Source organism: Garra rufa, chromosome 16 (assembly GCF_049309525.1).
Source record: "Garra rufa chromosome 16, GarRuf1.0, whole genome shotgun sequence".
Classification (NCBI taxonomy): Eukaryota; Metazoa; Chordata; class Actinopteri; order Cypriniformes; family Cyprinidae; genus Garra; species Garra rufa.
Genome location: NC_133376.1, coordinates 10,773,614 through 10,793,142, shown reverse-complemented (window position 1 = coordinate 10,793,142; position 19,529 = coordinate 10,773,614). Strand labels below are relative to the sequence as shown.

Here is a 19,529-nt window from a genome sequence, read left to right as displayed (position 1 = left end):
AAATATATATTAATTAAAAATGACAAAACCACACAACAAAATTAATAAAGCTTTAACTAAAACATGTTTACATATTTTCTTAAATAAAATGTATTATTTAAGAAAAATTGTACAATAATGTTATTTTACAGCACAGCACTGTACAATTACAATACTAATATTTACGCTTGTCTAATGTCTTCATTTTCAAATGTTAAATCTTTTATTTAGGAAGAAAACCATAAAGAGTGACCATAAGGTTTATTTTCTTTTATTTTCTAAAATTATTTAAATAATTCACATTTATATAATATATATGTTATATTATTTATATTTACTTTTTTATTACTATTATTATTTATTTAAATAGTGTTATGTTTTAAATAACTATATAGATATAAATAACCTTAATCATTTAAATACATAATAATAAAAATGACTAAACCACACAACAAAATTAATAAAACTTTAAAGTTTAAACTCATATTTATAGTTGTCTTCATTTCTTCATTTTTAAATGTTATCTTTTATTTTGGCAGAAAACCTTCTTAAATAAAATTATTTAAGTATTTAAGAATTGAATTATGTAAATGTATTTATTCAATTTAACACAGCCTTTGCACACTAATTGCACTAAGCCATATCACAACTTCAGTTTTATTGCAATCAGCCATGCAGTCCTATCATATAATATTCATAACTTTCAAAATCTTAACAGTTTTGATGAATAAAAGCCGTCTTCTAATTCCTAAGAGTTTTTAATGTCAAATTAGGAAAATGCAACCACACAAGTACATGCAACCGCATTAATCATACTTAGTTGTCAGGCATACCGGGTCGATGCCGTCTTTCTCCATGCGCGCTCTCTCCAGGTAATAACCCCGATCCGCCACGTTCAGCCTCTTCCAGCTGTCACTGATGCATTTGTTGATCTCAGACTGCGGCAGGTCTGGATGCTCCTGCTGGACGCTCTGATGCACGTCAAAGTAATACAGCAGATACGCCGACCTGTGATAGCAGACGGGCCGTTAGTGCAGTAAAACAACTACAAGTGAACTCCTTGTGCATTCATGTTTCTCACTGAAGATCTACCTGGGCTTCTTGGGTTTGTCTGAGCCCTCCATGCTGCCTTTGCTCTTGCGTTTCTTCTTGGGTGAAGGAAGTTCCAGAAGCGTGTAGCAGCTCTCCACCTCCATCTCTCCATAGATGGCCTCCATCTCTGAGGAAACAGAGAAAGAGAATGAAAGAACTGGACAGAGAGCTTTTAAAATCAAGTCATTTAAGTCATTTAAATATGGTAAATTACAAATTTAGATATTACATGGAAAATTCTTAAATAGAAAGCTTAATTTTCGACTAATTTTCTAACTAAATATAATTTCCTATTTATTTCAAAGTGAAGTTTTTTGTGGAGATTCAATTATATATTAGGAAAAACTTTATCTATATACAAAAAAAAAAAAAAAAAACTAAATACAATTTTTCTAGTATGGTTTTTGCTGTATGGCTGCACAACTTGGCTATTTTTTGTGATTAAATATCAATACGACTATAAAAATATATATACTAATACTATTAGTATTTTTTTAAATAATAAAATATTGACTTGTTTAATAAAAGTGATATTTTTATATCATGTACTGTATGTATGTACCATTACAGTTTTTTTTATATATTTTCAATTAGATTTTATTTATATTTCCTGTTTTCACAGTAATTTTAAAACGTTTAGTAATTATGTTAGCGTTTTTTAATGTCTATATAGGTTTATTATTTGTTTTAGATGTTTTAGTAATAGTTGCAAATTCTTTATCCACAAATGTAAATGGGCATTACAAAAACACTACCTTTGCTAATTGTAAAACACAAATACCATCCTTCTTACTTTAACAGCAATAAGTAAATACATAAAAATTTAATATAAATTAAATTAATACATTAAAATAAAAAAATAACAAAATTAAATAATACTAACTAAATAAACTAAATTAATTTTAAATTATTATTAAATAGTATTAAAGCAGTGCAAGACGAACATGGGAATTAATAATAATTTATATTTTATAACATAATAATAATTGATATTTTATTGCCAAACTTCTTTTGATGAAAGATAATATTGGCTAAAACACTAGCCATTATACAACAATAAATACCTTTTAAAAATATTATATTTATATATAATTTTATATATATTTTTTTATATAAATAAATACCAATGACAAATAACAAATAATAAAAATATATAGTTACAAATTTTCACTAAATTGTTTTCAAATTATTATTAAACTATTCACATTTTTATTAATATATTTTCTCAATATGTGATTTATGTTTTTCATGGATGCATTTGATATGTTCAATAAAATAAAAAAGAAAGATAAATGTGTATTCCAGACACTGCTGGGATTTAAGTGTGTTTATTATGAAAATTTCCACATAAACGGTCACGAAAAACACAATGAAGTTCAATTATAATTACATTTTATTGAATTATTGTGTATTACAATAGTGGACTTTGAAAAGCAGCCCCACATAATCGTGGTAATGAATAATAATTTATATTTTATTACCAAATTTCTGAAAGAGAATCTTGGCTAAAAAAAACTGTAATTTTCATGAAACTCATTAGCCATTATAAGTAAGTAAATAAATAAATAATTTTTTTTTTACAAATTAGATTTTCTTTTCTTTTTTTGTGGAAAAATACCAATGACATTTTTATTTTGGTGTTTTTATTATACATACATATACATATATATATATATATATATATATACACATACAGTATATATACACATTATATACATTAATAATATTTTTGATATAGTCTGCTTCATTTTAATATTAGTTAAAGTTTTAAGAATTTTGTTTTGGTTTTTTTGCCATTTTTTATTTATTTGTTTGTTTTATTAATTTATTATTTTTGGTACATTAGTATAAAATAAATGTATACTGTGTGAGGATGATATTATATTAGTATTATAACGTGTTATTTTATTATTTTATGTACTATTATAATTTTGTATTAATTGTATCTTTTATCTATTTCTGTTTTTATTTTGGTGTTAAATACCAATGAGGAGCTGCTCTTGACTGGATTTGTTACATTACAAAACACAAAACATTGTACTACTTTATAAACAAGGTAATACCTGTTACTATCAGTTAACAGTGTACTACTAGAGTACAGCTGGAGCAGATGCAGGTAAACAACAGCAACATTATTCGGAGCGCATCACGTGACACTCCTCAACCGCCTACATATACAAATACATACACATATATGATTTTAACTCCAGTTTATCTACATAAACGCACAGCCGAAGTGGTTAAATCATGTCTGGGAGTGTTTGTAGGCACGTCCGAGAGTGTTTTATTCCCTCCCGTGTGTGTGCGTGATGTCGGTTATTGTTGAGTGCTGATACTGACTGTCCGCGGCCAATGAGCGCTTGTCTTATTGAAGCCTTACCTGATCGAGCGCAGGATCGCTCCAAATCCAGGCGAATCTCTCCTCAGACTGGCGCTAAAGCCGCGGGATCGGGGATCCGGATCATGTGCGAGTGAGGCGCCAGAGTTGAGCCGGTGTTTTCCGCAGTATAGTGCAGTAAAATGGCGGAGGAGAGATCAGATGAACAACTGGAGGCCCAATGAGAGTTTGATCTGCAGGAGTTGCAACTGAAAAGAGTAACGTTACGGCTTTTATTTTGCCCTCGTGTTTAAGCGATATTTTTACACTGTTTTATTTCATTTTACAAGTGTGTAAAACCATACAGTGGCAAATATCGATGTTTCCAAGATACATAAAATAGTTCTTCCCGCGGTGAGCGCTTGGTGGCGTAGAGACCCGGTTCCTCTGTTAAATCCGTTGAGTCCGTTGAGTTGTATTCAAATCTTAGCTTGTTTTTTTCCCGATGGAGGCATTTGTATCATATAAAGGAGCGTCATATAAATCTTTTAATTACAGACATATTTTTCTAAGACGCTAACAGAAATCAGCTCATTCAATCTCTAAAGATTGATAACACAAAAATGCGGCATTCAGTAATGAAGAACGACAGTGATTGGTCAATCGTGAAGAGCGATTAGAAAAGTAACGCTTATCATATGACATTGCCGTAAACAGTGTACTTTAGTTTTTTATTTTCTGCTTGTTAAAGTTGTATTTTTTTGTGTTTTTGTCATTTTTTAGTTTTATTTATTAGTTGTATTAAATATTTTTTTGTGTTTTTGGTTTTATTTATTTTGTTTATTTTGTTTATAGTTTTTATTAATGTTTATTAAATTTAGTTTTATTAATTAGTTTTACTATTTTAGTACATTAGTATAAAATAAATGTATACTGTGGGAGGATTCTCTTATATTACATTTTATTATTATTATTGTGACGTGCTGTTTTAGTATTTTTAATGTACTATTATAATTTGTATTCATTTTCTCTTATAATTGATCGCTTTCTGTTTTTATTTTTAGTTTGTGTCTGATTGGAATTTTTATTTTGCTGTTTTTTATTACATATATTTTCATTAATATTTTTGAATTAGTTTGTATTTTAATTTTTATTTTCTTTCATTTTAATATTAGTTTTATTAATTTAGTATTGTGTTTTGTCTTTTTTTGTTTTATTCATTAGTTGTATTAGTTTTATTATTTTAGTACATTACATTAGTATAAAATAAATGTATACTGTGGGAGGATGATATATTATTATTATTATTATTATGACAACTTGTTATTTTAGTATTATTAATTATAATTATAATTTGCATTAATTTTATCGTTAGTTTTATTTTTTAGTTTGTGTTTGTTTGCCATTTTTATTTTTGTGTTTTTATTACATATATTTTTTAATTAGTTTGTAATTTAATTTTATATTTGATCTCTTTCTGTTTTTATTTTTAGTTTGTGTGTGTTTGGCATTTTTATTTTGTCGTTTATATATATATATATATATATAAAAAAAAATTTTATTAATATTTTTGAATTAGAAATTAGATTGTATTTTTATTTTCTTTCATTTTAATATTAGTTTTATTAATTTTGTTTTGTGCTTTTGCCTCTTTTTGTTTTGTTTTATTTATTAGTTTTATTATTTTGGCACATTAGTATAAAATAAATGTATACAGTGTTGCATGGTATTATATTATTATTATTATAACATGTTATTTTAGTATTATCAATGTACTATTATAATTTGTATTAATTTTATATTTGATATCTTTCGGTTTTTATTTTTAGTTTGTGTGTTTGCCATTTTTTATTTAGTTTTTTATTACATATATTTTTATTTTTATTTTTGAATTAGCTTGTAATTCAAGTTTTATTTTCTGCTTTTATATTAATATTAGTTAAAGTTATAAGTATTAATTGCACATGTATTTAAATGTAGTGGGCACTTGGTGGCGTAAAGACCCACCGATTCCTACTTTGAATCTCTCTGTATGGCTTCAAATCAGCTTGTTTTTCTAATGGAGGCATTTGCATCTAAGAGAAATAAACATCAAATAAATCAGCTCATTCAATCTCTAGATTTATAATACAAAACCGCGGCATTCAGTAATCAAGAACGACAGCGATTGGTCAATCATAAAGAGCGATGAGAAAAGGAACGGCTATCACATGCAATCGCCGTCTACATTAGCTTCGTTTATTTATTACACTGGGAAGCATTAATAGACATTAAATGAAAATATTTTATTATTTATACTCTGGATTCATTATACCTGACAAATTTCAGAGAACTTTTGAGTCTTTAGGCTTTTTTTTTTTTCTGAAAAGCTCATGTATTTATACTTTTTAATTTACACACAACGCCTCTTTGCTTATATTGTCAGTTCTAATAAAATATAATAAAACTTTATAAAATATGAGCAGTCAGGCGTGAGTTGTTGTGTTTGAGCGAGTCGTCATGATTCAGACCAAATGAGCGGAGCGCAGATTGACTCGTTTGTCGTTTCTGCAGTATGGCGGAGGACAAGGTGAGAGACATCTGCTTCTCTGTAAACCAACAGTGTTTTACAATGAATGAATGTACAATTAAATACAAAACGGCTATGTCGTGTATATTTAAGCAGCTCTGGGCTATTAATGTCAACTGCTGTTTGTTTATTACCGCCGTCGTGAAGCTTCAATGGAGTTATGTAAAGTCACTGCTGTCTTTCTGAACTCTTGACATATGACAGCTCTCAGAAAACAAAAGATCTTAGTAACCAGACTCAAACTGAGTAATACAGATCACTGTCTGTGTTGTCTAATCATAAATAACAGCATGTGTCGGTGGTCTGATGTGGTCTCTCTCATGTGGTCTGGATGTGTGTTGGTTCTGTTTCAGGATCCGGTGACCCGACTGAAGGATCTGGCTCAGCTCAAAGACCAACTGGAGGAGATCCAGAAGAAGGTGGAGAATGAGGTTCAAGCTGGAATCCCTCAGGTATTCTGCTTTCATTTTAATATTAGTTATTTTAGTTAATAATTTTTTTAAAGTATTTTATAGTGTTTATTAATGTTTATTTAATTTAGTTTAGTTTTATTTATTAGTTTTATTCATTGTTTTTTATTATTTTAGTATATTTGTATAAAGTAAATGTATACTGTGTGAGGATAATATTATTTTATATTATATTTATTATTATTATGACTAGTGTTATTTTAGTATCAATAAGGTACTTTTGTAATTTTTATTAATTTTCTATTTTATATCTCTTGTTTTTATCTTTAGTTTTAGTTAGTTTTTAGTTCTATTTTTAAACAATTAGTTTGTATTTAAATTTTAATTTTCTGCTTTGATTTTCACATTAGTGTGTGCATTTTTTTGTTTTATTTATTTTGTTTATATAGTGTTTATTTCATTTTAAGTTTTATTTATTAGGTTTATTATGACTAGTGTTATTTTAGTGTTATTAAGGTACTATTATAATATTTTTTAAATTAATTCTCTGTTTATTTTTGAGTGTGTGTGCATTTTTATTTAGGTGTTTTTTATTACTTTTATATAGTTTTAATAATATTTTTGAAACTGAAAATTTCATTTTTAGTTTTATTTATTAGTTTAATGATAGTTTTATTTTAGTTTTAATTTAGTTTTATTAGTATTAATTAGTTTTCTTAATGTTATGAAGAGTTTTGTTTTAGTAATATTAAGGTACTATTATTATTTTTTAAATAAATTCATCTTCTATCTGTTTCTGTTTTATTTTACAGTTTATGTGTGTGTGTGTGTGTGTGTGTGTGTGTGTTTGACATTTTTTGTTTATTTATTTTGTTTATATATATTTTTTTATTAATGCTTATTTCATTTTTTTTAATTATTCAGACATAGATTTATTATTTTAGCAAATGTATTATTTTGCTAAAATAAGTATATTTGTCTAAAATAAGTATTTTTAAATAATTGTTTTAAGTTCATTTTAAGTAGCAAAAGTGTTTCATGTTTTAGTTAACTCTGATTAGAATGAAGAAAATAAAATAGTTGTTTCCAGAATTAAATAATTGACTTTTGCATCATCGTTATGATAAAACTGTTAAAATATTATTATTATTATTATTATAATTAAGTTAACATCATATTTAAGAACAACTCTTATTTTTTTTTTTCAACAGATATTTTTATTTAAAAAAAAAATATTTAGATGAAGATAAATTTGAGAAAAAATCTAAATTGTTGCAATTAATGCCATGATTTTTGTCTTGTCTTTAGAAAGCAAAATGATTACGAATAATGCATACTTATTAAATGTACAATGCGTTAAAAAAATAAATAGACATCCAAAAATAAAATAAAATCCTCCAAATTTTTCATAGACCCCCTACGACGCCCTTGCCACCCCCGGACCCTAGTTCAAAAACACCTGTCCTAGTGGTAAAAACAAGCAAAAAGTTGTATTTTCTAAACATTTTGCACTTCATATTTGTTAAGATTGACAGCTGAATGCCTGCATGCTTCCCAGCAGCTGATACTGTACTTTCCTGTTTGTGTTTCTTAGGGTGGCTCATTGTTAGCGTCTCCTTTTCTGAAAGGATTTCTGGCCGGGTATGTGATTTCCAGACTGCGTTCTTCAGCCGTCCTGGGAGTGGCTTTGGGAACCCTGACAGGAATCTACGCCGCTCAGAACTATGAGGTGCCCAACATTGAGACGAGCCTACGAGACTTCCTGAACTCTCTGAAGAAAGGACCCAGTGATTAACAACCAAACTCAGACTGAAGAGGAGAACATGCATCATTGCTGCTTGCTTTTGTGTCATTCAGCGTCACATCAAAGCTCCTCCCTCCTGAACAAAACTGTTGAATCAGATAAAGCTGTGTTTGCAGGTCTATGTGAGTGTGGATTCAGACTTTAATAATGAAGACTGTTATGATGTAAAATGGGCATCATGTAGGGCTGCACAATTAAGCAAAATACAATCAAAATCACCGTAGTTTAGGGCGATTATCAAATTGCAAAGGATATTTGTATATAAATAGTGAAGTGGCACTGTGTTCAGTTACAAAATTATAAAATTAAGAAATTAAGACGGACGCAATTATTAGTATTGTAATTTGTTGTGTTATTATATTTAATTATTTTCCTCCTATTTTCCAGTAAAATCACAATAATAATATTTCTTGTTTATTTTTTTCACGTGGTAGTAATAATAATAATTTAGTACAAATAGATCAAATAAATGTATTATATTAAAATATAATTTTTCTTAAATACAATTTTTTTTTATTACACATCACAGTTCTTTTCATATTTTTAATTAGTAGTAATAAAACGAATTTGGTAAAAAAAATAAATTTTACAGCTGTACTGTAAAATTTAAAATATTATTATTAATATATATTTTTTTTGAATACTCAATTTTTTTTATTTTACAATAAAAATTGCAATTGTAATATTTTTGGGGTATATAATCACAAAATATTTGGCAAAATTGTGCCACAATTATATATATATATAAAATAATCATTTGGATAGATGAAAAAAATAAACAATTTTATTCACAATTTAAATAAAATTTATGAAATTGAAAATATTATTATTAATATTGTTTTTTTGAATATTATTTTTATTTTATTTTACAATAAAATTGCAATTTTAAAATTATGGATATATAATCAAACTCTTTGGCAAAATTGTGCAGCCCCTACAAACTAGCACAGCAAACCTCTAAAAAAAACATTAAATTTAATAAAAAAAAAAAAAAAAACCTAAATCATTCTTTTATTTTATTCCCCAAATAAAGTAAAATAATAAAAACACAATTTTGTATTCATATAGATATAAAATCACAAAATCTTTGGTCAAATTGTCCAGCCCCTACAAAGTAGCACAACAAACCTGTAAAATAAAATAAAAATTAATTAAATTAAACTAAACATTTTCCCTGAATTATTATTTAATTTATTTTATTCCCCAAATAAAATAAAATAATGAAAATACAATTTTATTCGGAATTGTTTAATCGTATGGATATCACAAAATCTTTGACCAAATTGTGCAGCCCCTACAAACTAGCACATCAATAAAATAAAATAAAATTCCCAAATCATTCATTTATTTTATTCCCCAAATAAAATATATTAATAAAAAACAATTTTATTCAGAATTTAGTAATCATATGGATATATAAAAAATAATTTTATTCGCAATTTTCCCCAAATCGTGCAGCTCTAGCATCATGTCCATTTTCTTTCACACTGCGCCGTTGAAGAATTACGTTTGTCCCGGTGCCTCTACCTGTACTTTCAGAAGCAGCTGTTTCTGACAGACGGCGAGCATGATTGTGATAGATAATGTTGGTTCACCCGAAGCAGAACCTCCTCGCAGAAGATGCTGGCTTTGTCTCCTGCTTCTCCTGGTTTTCATTTACGGTTCCCACACTCCTCTCATCTCCCTCACCAAAGTTGACGGCCACGTTCCCTTCAGCCCATCATCATGCGTGCTTCTGATCGAATTCACCAAACTCGTGGTTTCCTTCGCAACTCTTTTAGCATCTGGAAATCCATCTGGCCACAAGATATCAGCATCAACGGTGGCACCATACGCCATTCCTGCACTTCTCTACGCGTTCAACAACAACCTAGTGGTGTTCATGCAGGCCTACATGGATCCCAGCTCCTTCCAAGTCCTCAGTAACCTCAAAATCGCGTCCACCGCGCTGCTCTACACGTCCTGTTTGGGAAAACGGCTGCGATTTGGACAATGGCTCGCTCTTGGGATGCTCATGGCTGCTGGCGTTTGTCACACCTACTCCGGTTTGGATTGGGAAGCATCGGATGAATCCGCCGTCAGGCTCCACATCACATCCTGGGGTTTGCTGTTGCTGCTCGTCTATTGTTTCATCTCAGGATTGGCTGCGGTTTACACCGAACGGGTGTTGAAAACTCAGCGTCTGCCTTTGAGTCTCCAGAACTTGTTCTTGTATGTCTTCGGCGTGGGAATCAATCTGGTGTCACATCTCTCTGGCGGTGGTCAGCAAGGGTTTTTCGAGGGTTTCTCCACTCTTGTTTGGCTCATCATTGCGGGACAGGCTGCTAACGGGCTCCTCATGTCCGTCATCATGAAACACGGAACGGGAATCACGCGGCTGTTCGTCATCTCCTCTTCTATGCTGGTGAATGCCGTGTTGTCGTGGGGGATTTTGGGAATACAGCTCACACCTTACTTCTTGTTTCCTGTGGTGCTGATCGGATGGGCCGTGTACCTGTATTACAGGTAGATCGGACGCCACTGAAGATGACTTTATTGCTTTTTTGTTACTCTGTATATGTAGTTTCTCTCTTCTGTTGTTTGTTTTGTCAGCATGTGCCCTCAGATATTTGTCGTCTGCCTTTGTCCTTCTAGAAGTGCATCTTACTGTGAACAAACGCCATCTCATCAAGACTGAATGTTTGCTGATTTATTGTTTTTATTCATATGCAGTATTTTGTTTTCAAAGTAAATGTTGAAATGAATGGTACAGCACACATATTTAAGACATATTTATGCAAATAAATATAATCATTTTCAGTGGCCTGGTCAAGTGTTTTTAGTCGTTATTATATGGAAAAATGGTGTGTCCTTCTGATCAGTGTTTTATTTATATACTATTATATTAATTGTTAAAGAAGTTTTCCAGAACAAAAAATTTGCAGATAATGTACTCACCCCCTTGTCATCCAAGACATTCACGTCTTTCTTTTTTCAGTCGTAAAAAAAAATTGTTTTTTGAAGAAAACATTTTAGAATTTTTCTCCGTATAGTGGATTTCTATGGTGCCCCGAAGTTTGAACTTCCAAAGTACAGTTTAAATGCAGCTTCAAATGATCCCAAATGTGGCTAAGGAAGAAGGGTCTAATCTAGTGAAACGATTGATTGTTTAAATAATAATAATAATAATTTATTATTATTAACCTAAAATGCTTTTTAACCTCAAATGCTCGTCATCTTGCTCCGTTTTTTCCAGTTCAAGACAGTTAGGGCATGTCGAAAAACTCCCATTGAATTTTCTCCCTCAACTTCAAAAATCATTGCAAAATCGTCCTACATCACTGCAGAAGTATAAGAGTAATTAATTGTATCGGTTCGCTATATAAGACCCTTCTTTTTCGGCTGGGATCGTTTACAGCAACATTTGGGATCATTTAAAGCTGCACAGAAACTGCATTTTGGAAGCTCAAACTTGCGGGCACCATAGAACACTGAAATGTTTTCCTCAAAAAACATTTTTTTTTTTTTTTACGATCGAAGAAAGAAAGATTATCTGTAATTTTTTTTTTTGTTTGTTTTTTTGTTCTGGAAGTGAACTTCTCCTTTAAAGGAGAAGCCTTCACACACAGCAAAAGTGGTGAAGAAATGGTTAGCAGACAAAAACATGAAAATACCAGTGGAGACATGCAAAAAGCTGCTCAGCAATTATAGGAAGCATTTGATTGTTGTAATAGCCAATTAAGGCTTTTCTATTGATTATTGAGAAGTATGAATAATTTTGGACATGCCGTTTTTGTTCAAATGTAAATAAAAGATGAGTAATAATTTTTTCCACAATGATTCCTCTTGTACATCGTCTTATCTTCTGGGAGACGTCTGTGTCATTTCTAATAAAAAAAAGCTTGCTGGTTGAATAAAAGTAACTTTAAGTCAGATATTTTTAACCATTTTTCTCTTACTAATCCCTATAAAAATAGTCTGACTGTACATTAGCCTTGCCGCACCCACTTATCATAACTCCACTCTCCCCCAGTTTTGGAACCACTGATATAAAAAATTCTTCTTAAAGAAACACTGCACTTTTTGGGAAATAGACTCATTCTCCAACTCCCCCCGAGTTAATAAGCTGATTTTTACCGTTTTGAAATCCATTTAGCCGTTCTCCTGTTCTGGCGATATCACTTTTAGCATAGCTTAGCATAGATCATTGAATCCTATTAGACCAATAGCATCGCGTTCAAAAATGTCCAACTAGTTTCAAAATTTGTCCTATTTAAAACTTGACTCTTCTGTAGTTATATCATGTACTACCAGCGGTATTAAAAAAGAAAATCGCATCTTTACATTTTCCGCCGGTATTAATACACGATATAACTACAGAAGAATATTGAAACTCGTTAGACATTTTTGAACGCGATGCTATTCAATGATCTATGCCAGGGTTCCTCAAATCTTACCCTGGAGGTCCAATGCGCTGCAGAGTTTAGCTCTAACCCTAATCAAACACACCTGAGAATGCTAATCAAGGTCTTCAGGATCATTATAGAATCACAGGTAGGTGAGTTTGATCAGGGTTGGAGCTAAACTCTGCAGCGCATTGGACCTCCAGGGTAAGATTTGAGGAACCCTGATCTATGCTAAGCTATGCTAAAAGTGATATCGCCAGAACAGGAGAACGGCTGAATGGATTTCAAAAGGGTAAAACTCAACTTATTAACTCGGGGGGAGTTGGAGAATTAGCCTATTTCCAAAAAAGTGGAGTGTTCCTTTAAGTTTGTTAATAAAAAATTGTAGAGGTGTGTCGCCTTCACCATGAGGGCACAGTAGATAAAATGGTCTGTACAAAAAATACAATCAAATTCAAATGGAAAACAAGTTTTCATTCTGGATTGACAGATGTTTGTTTTTGTTTTAAGCATAGACTCTTCAACTTTAACTTAACTTTATTTCATTCAGTTTGTGATTAAAGATGTTTAGATGTTCAAATTGGAAAACAAAACAAGGACACTGTAATTTATTCCTTTTGCAATGCATGCAACATTTAATGCCATGACTTTATGAATTTAGGACTTTCTGCTTTGATTAAAGACCTTTCTATGCATCAATTTGTGACCCTAGACCACAAAAACTTAAGTAGCACAGGTTTTTCTAAATTTTCTCAGGTTTTTTTTTTTTTTTTGCATCCTCAGATTCCAGATTTTCAAATAGTTAAATCTCGGCCAAATATTGTCCTATCCTAAACACAACAATAAATCAATGGAAAGCTTATTTATTCAGCTTTTAGATTTAAGAATTGAGAGGTTTTCCTGCATAGTTTCATTTTTTCACTGTCAGACAAACTGCTTGACAAATGCAAGGCAAAAGCAAAACATTCCTGTTTGTTTTCACACATTCATCCTGGTAATCAAAAGCCTGTCACCGATGCCCTCCATTTACATTAAGAGAAAAATAACTTGATTTGATCTTTTCCAGTGGCTTCTTTTACTTGTGTTGCATCCGATGTGTCATGGAGTGGGATTGAGACCTTTCTGGAGCTGCTGGATTTCCTCCTGGAGCTGCAGGTTTTGTGAGGACAGATGAACAGCGTCTTGAATGGCATCTAACAGCAGATTCCTGTACCTTCTCTCAGACATCTGCCTCTGTTCCTCCAGAACCTCACGAAATGCCCTAAACACCTACACACACAAATCCAACACAAAAAAACAGTTTTCTCGTGTTATACTAGATGAGTTAAGTTCATGAACAAACTTTGAAGTTGGCTTGAAAAGCCTTGTCTGAAAGTTTGAAGCAGTTGTAAAAGCTTAAAGTTTAAAATTTAAATAGACACATTTAGCATGTTTTTAGCATGATTTACTATGTTGCTAGCATGCCGTTAAAATGATTTAACATGTTGTTGAGTTTGATCAACATTGAAGCAAAACTTAGTGGAGCTGGAGGGAGTTGAGAGGGACTTGAGAACCTCTGTTCTTCATATTACTAGGTTTGTATGAGGAACTGTATGGTTTTTCTATTAATGTGCATAAAGAACAGACTTAATTTAAGAATGTTTACATGCACTAATTTTCATCAGTCTGAATGAATTCAGTCTAATTTCAGATTCTGAAAGTTTATGTGAGTCCTAAACTTATTTGCAATCTACTAAATAAATTAAAACATACTAAATATGTTCTCACATTAAAAACTGGAAAAAGACGCCGCTATAAAGTTTAGTTTAGTTCGTATTAATACGAGCGCTATTGTTGCGGAAAATGACTGATTCGAAGTCAGACAGGTGGGGTTAAAAAGATTACAAATTTTATTCCAAGTTTTCAAATATACTTTAAATATTTCAGAAACAAAATGTAAGTCGCAATCAGTCACATTAGCCCTTAATTCCATTAAAAAGGAATAAACATATTGATTCCAATTTCCTAAACAACAAGCCAAATCAAATATATTAAAAATTTGTATATTTCTTTGAGAAGGTATACAAATGCAGTAATTATAAGAAAAGTTGCAATAATAATATTTATTAACTCAAAAGTTGAGAATTCCATAAGAGCCAATTGAACTTATATATCTTATCAAATGAATCAGACCAGATCAAATCTTAATCAATTCTAGTCAAAGCAAGTTGATCAAATCAAATTTAGTCAAAGAGTCAAATATCAAATGCCAAATCTGAGAGAAATAAGTGTAAAAGAAAGTTAGAGCGTTTCAGGTGCACCCAGCAGAAAGTTGAGAGCGGAGGAAAGAGGATGAGCAGTCTGAAGTCTTCGATCTGCCCAGGATAAAATTATAAGACTTTTTATCCTCTAAAACCAGACAATACAAGAAGTCTGAAGGTCACTGTTGATGCCAAAGTTGGTTGAAAATACATCAGCTTGTGATCAGTGTCAGGATTTTGTCTATGTCTTGTCCTGTTCTGTTCTGTTTCCCAAGTGTTTTTTCCCATATGTTTCTAGCTAAGATGGTTTAGTCCTTGTCTCACCCTTTTGGTTTATGTTTAGTTAGTTCAGTCATGCCCATATTTGTATTTCCCCCTCGTTATCTTGTTATCTTGTTTGTGACCACGCCCCCGTTTCAGTATTTTTAAGAGTCTGTGTTTGCACTCCCCATTTGTCCGTCAATGCATATGTTTGTATTGTTCCTTCTGATCATTGCTTGCTCCCGGTTTTTGTTTGTTTGTTTGTTTGTATTAGTTTCAGTGTTTTGTTTTAATAAATCCTTATTCGTTCATCTACTCTGGTTCTCCTCTCCATTTCTCCACTCCTCAACCAGCCTGATCGTGACAGATTGACGGACCAATACAAAGATGAACTGGGCTGAGGAATATCTGTTCAATCTCCAGCAAGGAGGACGGCCATTGGAGGAGTTTGTAGAGGATTTTTTGAGCGTTTCACATCTGGTGAGTTGGAGTGATTCTATGATCAATGCTTGCTTTCAGATGGGACTTTCCGATGATCACCTGTTTTGTTTGATCACTCCGGACGATTGCCGCCAACCCCTAGCGGATTTTATAAATTTCGTCCTCAATATCTGTAATTCCAAGTTCCAAGTGGAGAATTCCAATTCTCCTCCCATCCGAAAGCAAGAAAAACACTCCAGCTCACCACAAGCCAGTATCCTCTACCTGCTTCTCCAATGAGCTCGACCCCTCCAAACCTCCCACGCTTCCCCATGTCATCCTCAGCCCAGTTCAGCCGGCAGCCACTCCACGTTCTAGTCTGCCGGCTGCCACGCCAGCTCACAAGATGGCCGCCACGCCAGTTCACAAGATGGCCGCCATGCCAGATTCTGCAAGCAAAATGGCCGCCACGCCAGATTCTACAAGCAAGATGGCTGCCACGCCAGGTTCTGCAAGCAAGATGACTGCCACGCCAGATTCTGCAAGCAAGATTGCTGCCACGCCAGAATCTGCACGCAAGATGGCTGCCACGCAGGAGTCTACACACAAGATGGCTGCCACGCAGGAGTCTGCACGCAAGATGGCCGCCGTTCCTGAGTTCCCGGCCAAGATGGCCGCCGTTCCTGAATCCTCGGCCAAGATGGCCACCAAGCCTGAATCCGTGGCCAAGATGGCCGCCGTTCCTGAGTTCCCGGCCAAGATGGCCGCCAAGCCTGAGTTCCCGGTCAAGATGACCGCCATTCCTGAGTTCCTGGCCAAGATGGCCGCCAAGCCTGAGTCCCCGGCCAAGATGGCCACCAAGCCTGAGTCTGCACCCAAGATGGCGACCGCCAAGTCAAAGTCTCCGCTGGTTCCGCCCAGCCTTCCAGAGTCTCCGCTGGTTCCGCCCAGCCCTCCAGTGACTGCGCCGCCAGAGCGCCCTCCAGTGACCGCTCGCCCAGAGCCTGCTCTTCCAGAGTCTCCGCTGGGGTCGTCCAGTCCTCCAGAGCCCGCTCCTCAAGAGCACCGTCCAGAGCCCGCTCCTCAAGAGCGCCGTCCAGAACCCGCTCCTCAAGAGCGCCATCCAGAGCCCGCTCCTCAAGAGCACCGTCCAGAGCCCGCTCCTCAAGAGCACCGTCCAGAACCCGCTCCTCAAGAGCGCCATCCAGAGCCCGCTCCTCAAGAGCCTGCGTGCCCTCCAGAGCCGGAGCTCTCTCCTGCGCGCCCTCCAGAGCCGGAGCTCTCTCCTGCGCGCCCTCCAGAGCCGGAGCTCTCTCCTGCGCGCCCTTCCGTGCTCTCCTGGATGGACTATACCCTATGTTCCCCCAAGAAAATTTTGGGGGGGGGGCTACTCCCCTGATCAGCCATGGCCACCTGGACTGTATACTCGGCCAAGATGGCCGCCGTTCCTGAGTTCCCGGCCAAGATGGCCGCCAAGCCTGAGTTCCCGGTCAAGATGACCGCCATTCCTGAGTTCCTGGCCAAGATGGCCGCCAAGCCTGAGTCCCCGGCCAAGATGGCCACCAAGCCTGAGTCTGCACCCAAGATGGCGACCGCCAAGTCAAAGTCTCCGCTGGTTCCGCCCAGCCTTCCAGAGTCTCCGCTGGTTCCGCCCAGCCCTCCAGTGACTGCGCCGCCAGAGCGCCCTCCAGTGACCGCTCGCCCAGAGCCTGCTCTTCCAGAGTCTCCGCTGGGGTCGTCCAGTCCTCCAGAGCCCGCTCCTCAAGAGCACCGTCCAGAGCCCGCTCCTCAAGAGCACCGTCCAGAGCCCGCTCCTCAAGAGCGCCGTCCAGAACCCGCTCCTCAAGAGCGCCATCCAGAGCCCGCTCCTCAAGAGCACCGTCCAGAGCCCGCTCCTCAAGAGCACCGTCCAGAACCCGCTCCTCAAGAGCGCCATCCAGAGCCCGCTCCTCAAGAGCCTGCGTGCCCTCCAGAGCCGGAGCTCTCTCCTGCGCGCCCTCCAGAGCCGGAGCTCTCTCCTGCGCGCCCTCCAGAGCTGGAGCTCTCTCCTGCGCGCCCTTCCGTGCTCTCCTGGATGGACTATACCCTATGTTCCCCCAAGAAAATTTTGGGGGGGGGGCTACTCCCCTGATCAGCCATGGCCACCTGGACTGTATACTCGGCCATGGCCAGCTGGACTGTATACTCGGCCATGGTCACCGGGACTGTATACTCGGCCATGGCCACCTGGACTGTATACTCGGCCATGGCCACCTGGACTGTATACTCTGCCATGGCCACCTGGACTGTATACTCGGCCATGGCCACCGGGACTGTATACTCGGCCATGGTCACCGGGACTGTATACTCGGCCATGGCCACCTGGACAGTATACTCGGCCATGGCCACCTGGACTGTATACTCGGCCATGGCCACCTGGACTGTATACTCGGCCATGGCCACCTGGACTGTTTACTCGGCCATGGTTTCCTGAACCCCTAGATCCGCCATGGCCATCTGGACTGTTTACTCGGCCATGGCCACCTGGACTGTATACTTGGCCATGGCCACCTGGACTGTTTACTCGGCCATGGCTTCCTGAACCCCTAGATCCGCCATGGCCATCTGGACTGTTTACTCGGCCATGGCTTCCTGAGCACCCAGATCCGCCATGGCCTCCCGGACTGTTTACCCGGCCATGGCCCCCTGAGCTCCCAGACACACCATGGCCTCCTGGACTGATTATCCGGCCATGGTCCCCTGAACCCCCAGATCCGCCATGGTCTCCTGGACTGTTTATCTGGCCATGGTCCCCTGAGCTTCCTAACCCGCCATGGCCACCTGAGCTCCCTGATCCGCCCTGGAGACCACCCATGTATCCTGTGTCCCCTGTATCCCTACCTAGCGGTCTCCAGGGCGCCCACCCTCCCTCCCCTATGGATGTTATTAGGCGCGAGACGCGCCTTTGGGGGAGGGGGGGGGGTAATGTCAGGATTTTGTCTATGTCTTGTCCTGTTCTGTTTCCCAAGTGTTTTTTCCCCTATGTTTCTAGCTAAGATGGTTTAGTCCTTGTCTCACCCTTTTGGTTTATGTTTAGTTAGTTCAGTCATGCCCATATTTGTATTTCCCCCTCGTTATCTTGTTTGTGACCACGCCCCCGTTTCAGTATTTTTAAGAGTCTGTGTTTGCACTCCCCATTTGTCCGTCAATGCATATGTTACTTCCGTTTGTATTGTTCCTTCTGATCATTGCTTGCACCCGGTTTTTGTTTGTTTGTATTAGTTTCAGTGTTTTGTTTTAATAAATCCTTTTTCGTTCATCTACTCCAGTTCTCCTCTCCATTTCTCCACTCCTCAACCAGCCTGATCGTGACAATCAGTAACTATAGACTTTGTCTAATATAATTTCTCCTTTTAGGTTGTATTGTATTTATCTCTAGAGACCTGTTAATCTAATTGTTTATCTGCGAGCTGAGTACATTATAGCACTATATTGAGTAGATTAATCAATAAGACAACCTAACTTCTAATATTTCAAGATGATTATTAAAATGTGTTAGTATTTCATTTTAATAGTGTTTTAGATTTTTTTTTTTTTAAATACACACATCAATTCCCCCATTCGAGTACATGAATTAATATGATTAGATGAATTAATATAATTACATGCAAATAAAAAGTTTAACAAGCTAAAATGTAGGTACCTCATCTAACTCAGCCAGCGAAAAGAAAATGACAGGACATCTTCACCAAGTTCGTCAGATGAGGACACCTAAAAATATCCGACCCCTAACTTCCCCTGGACTTTTGCTGAGGAGAGGACTTTACTACAATTTACCATTTCTCATTATTTTTCATTTCACACCACATCGGTGTTTCTCCCTTTACGGAAAACAACGGGGGAATAGGTTTTACTTTTCTTTGGTTTTACAGTGACCATATTACACATCATAAAACTGAAACATACTCCAAGATATTAAGATAAAGGCAGTGATAGCCAAGGCAAGACATGTTCCCAGATCTTTAAGAGTCTTCCAGAAAAAGCTACCAACAGAATTTTTGATCCAAGAAAAG

The 19,529-nt window shown here is 35.8% G+C and overlaps 3 protein-coding genes across 5 annotated transcripts; 2 read left to right on the top strand and 1 right to left on the bottom strand.

Annotated features, from left to right (window-relative positions):
* Positions 1-785: 785 nt before the first annotated feature.
* LOC141288025 (HMG domain-containing protein 3-like) lies at positions 786-3,575 on the bottom strand. The gene is made up of 3 exons (XM_073820147.1): positions 3,452-3,575; positions 1,072-1,198; positions 786-987 (listed from the first exon to the last, which is right to left on the bottom strand). Exons 2-3 carry the CDS (start codon positions 1,194-1,196, stop codon positions 786-788), a joined length of 327 nt encoding a protein of 108 aa, XP_073676248.1. The 5' UTR covers positions 1,197-1,198; positions 3,452-3,575.
* Positions 3,501-8,292, top strand: slc35a4 (solute carrier family 35 member A4). Of its 3 annotated transcripts, none has more exons than XM_073820884.1 (4): positions 3,501-3,666; positions 6,311-6,409; positions 7,780-7,837; positions 7,962-8,292. In XM_073820884.1, the coding sequence occupies exons 2-4, from the start codon at positions 6,384-6,386 to the stop codon at positions 8,160-8,162; spliced, it is 285 nt and encodes a 94-aa protein (XP_073676985.1). In that variant the 5' UTR covers positions 3,501-3,666; positions 6,311-6,383; the 3' UTR covers positions 8,163-8,292. The 3 variants fall into 3 exon arrangements, with proteins under 3 accessions (XP_073676985.1, XP_073676984.1, XP_073676986.1); XM_073820885.1 differs by lacking the exon at positions 3,501-3,666 and adding an exon at positions 5,939-5,957; XM_073820883.1 differs by lacking the exons at positions 3,501-3,666; positions 7,780-7,837 and adding an exon at positions 5,912-5,957.
* Positions 8,293-8,962: 670 nt separating this feature from the next.
* Positions 8,963-10,970, top strand: LOC141288716 (probable UDP-sugar transporter protein SLC35A4). Its single transcript, XM_073820882.1, has one exon. It carries the CDS (start codon positions 9,739-9,741, stop codon positions 10,678-10,680), a length of 942 nt encoding a protein of 313 aa, XP_073676983.1. The 5' UTR covers positions 8,963-9,738; the 3' UTR covers positions 10,681-10,970.
* Positions 10,971-19,529: the final 8,559 nt, after the last annotated feature.

Excerpts from the sequence above, each read along its gene's own strand:
- LOC141288025 (XM_073820147.1), bottom strand. The coding sequence starts at position 1,196 with ATGGAGGCCATCTATGGAGAGATGGAGGTGGAGAGCTGCTACACGCTT. Across the intron at positions 988-1,071 it reads GACAAACCCAAGAAGCCCAG|GTCGGCGTATCTGCTGTATT; the intron begins GTAGATCTTCAG and ends CTGCTATCACAG.
- slc35a4 (XM_073820883.1), top strand. Across the intron at positions 6,410-7,961 it reads TTCAAGCTGGAATCCCTCAG|GGTGGCTCATTGTTAGCGTC; the intron begins GTATTCTGCTTT and ends TGTGTTTCTTAG.
- LOC141288716 (XM_073820882.1), top strand. The coding sequence starts at position 9,739 with ATGATTGTGATAGATAATGTTGGTTCACCCGAAGCAGAACCTCCTCGC.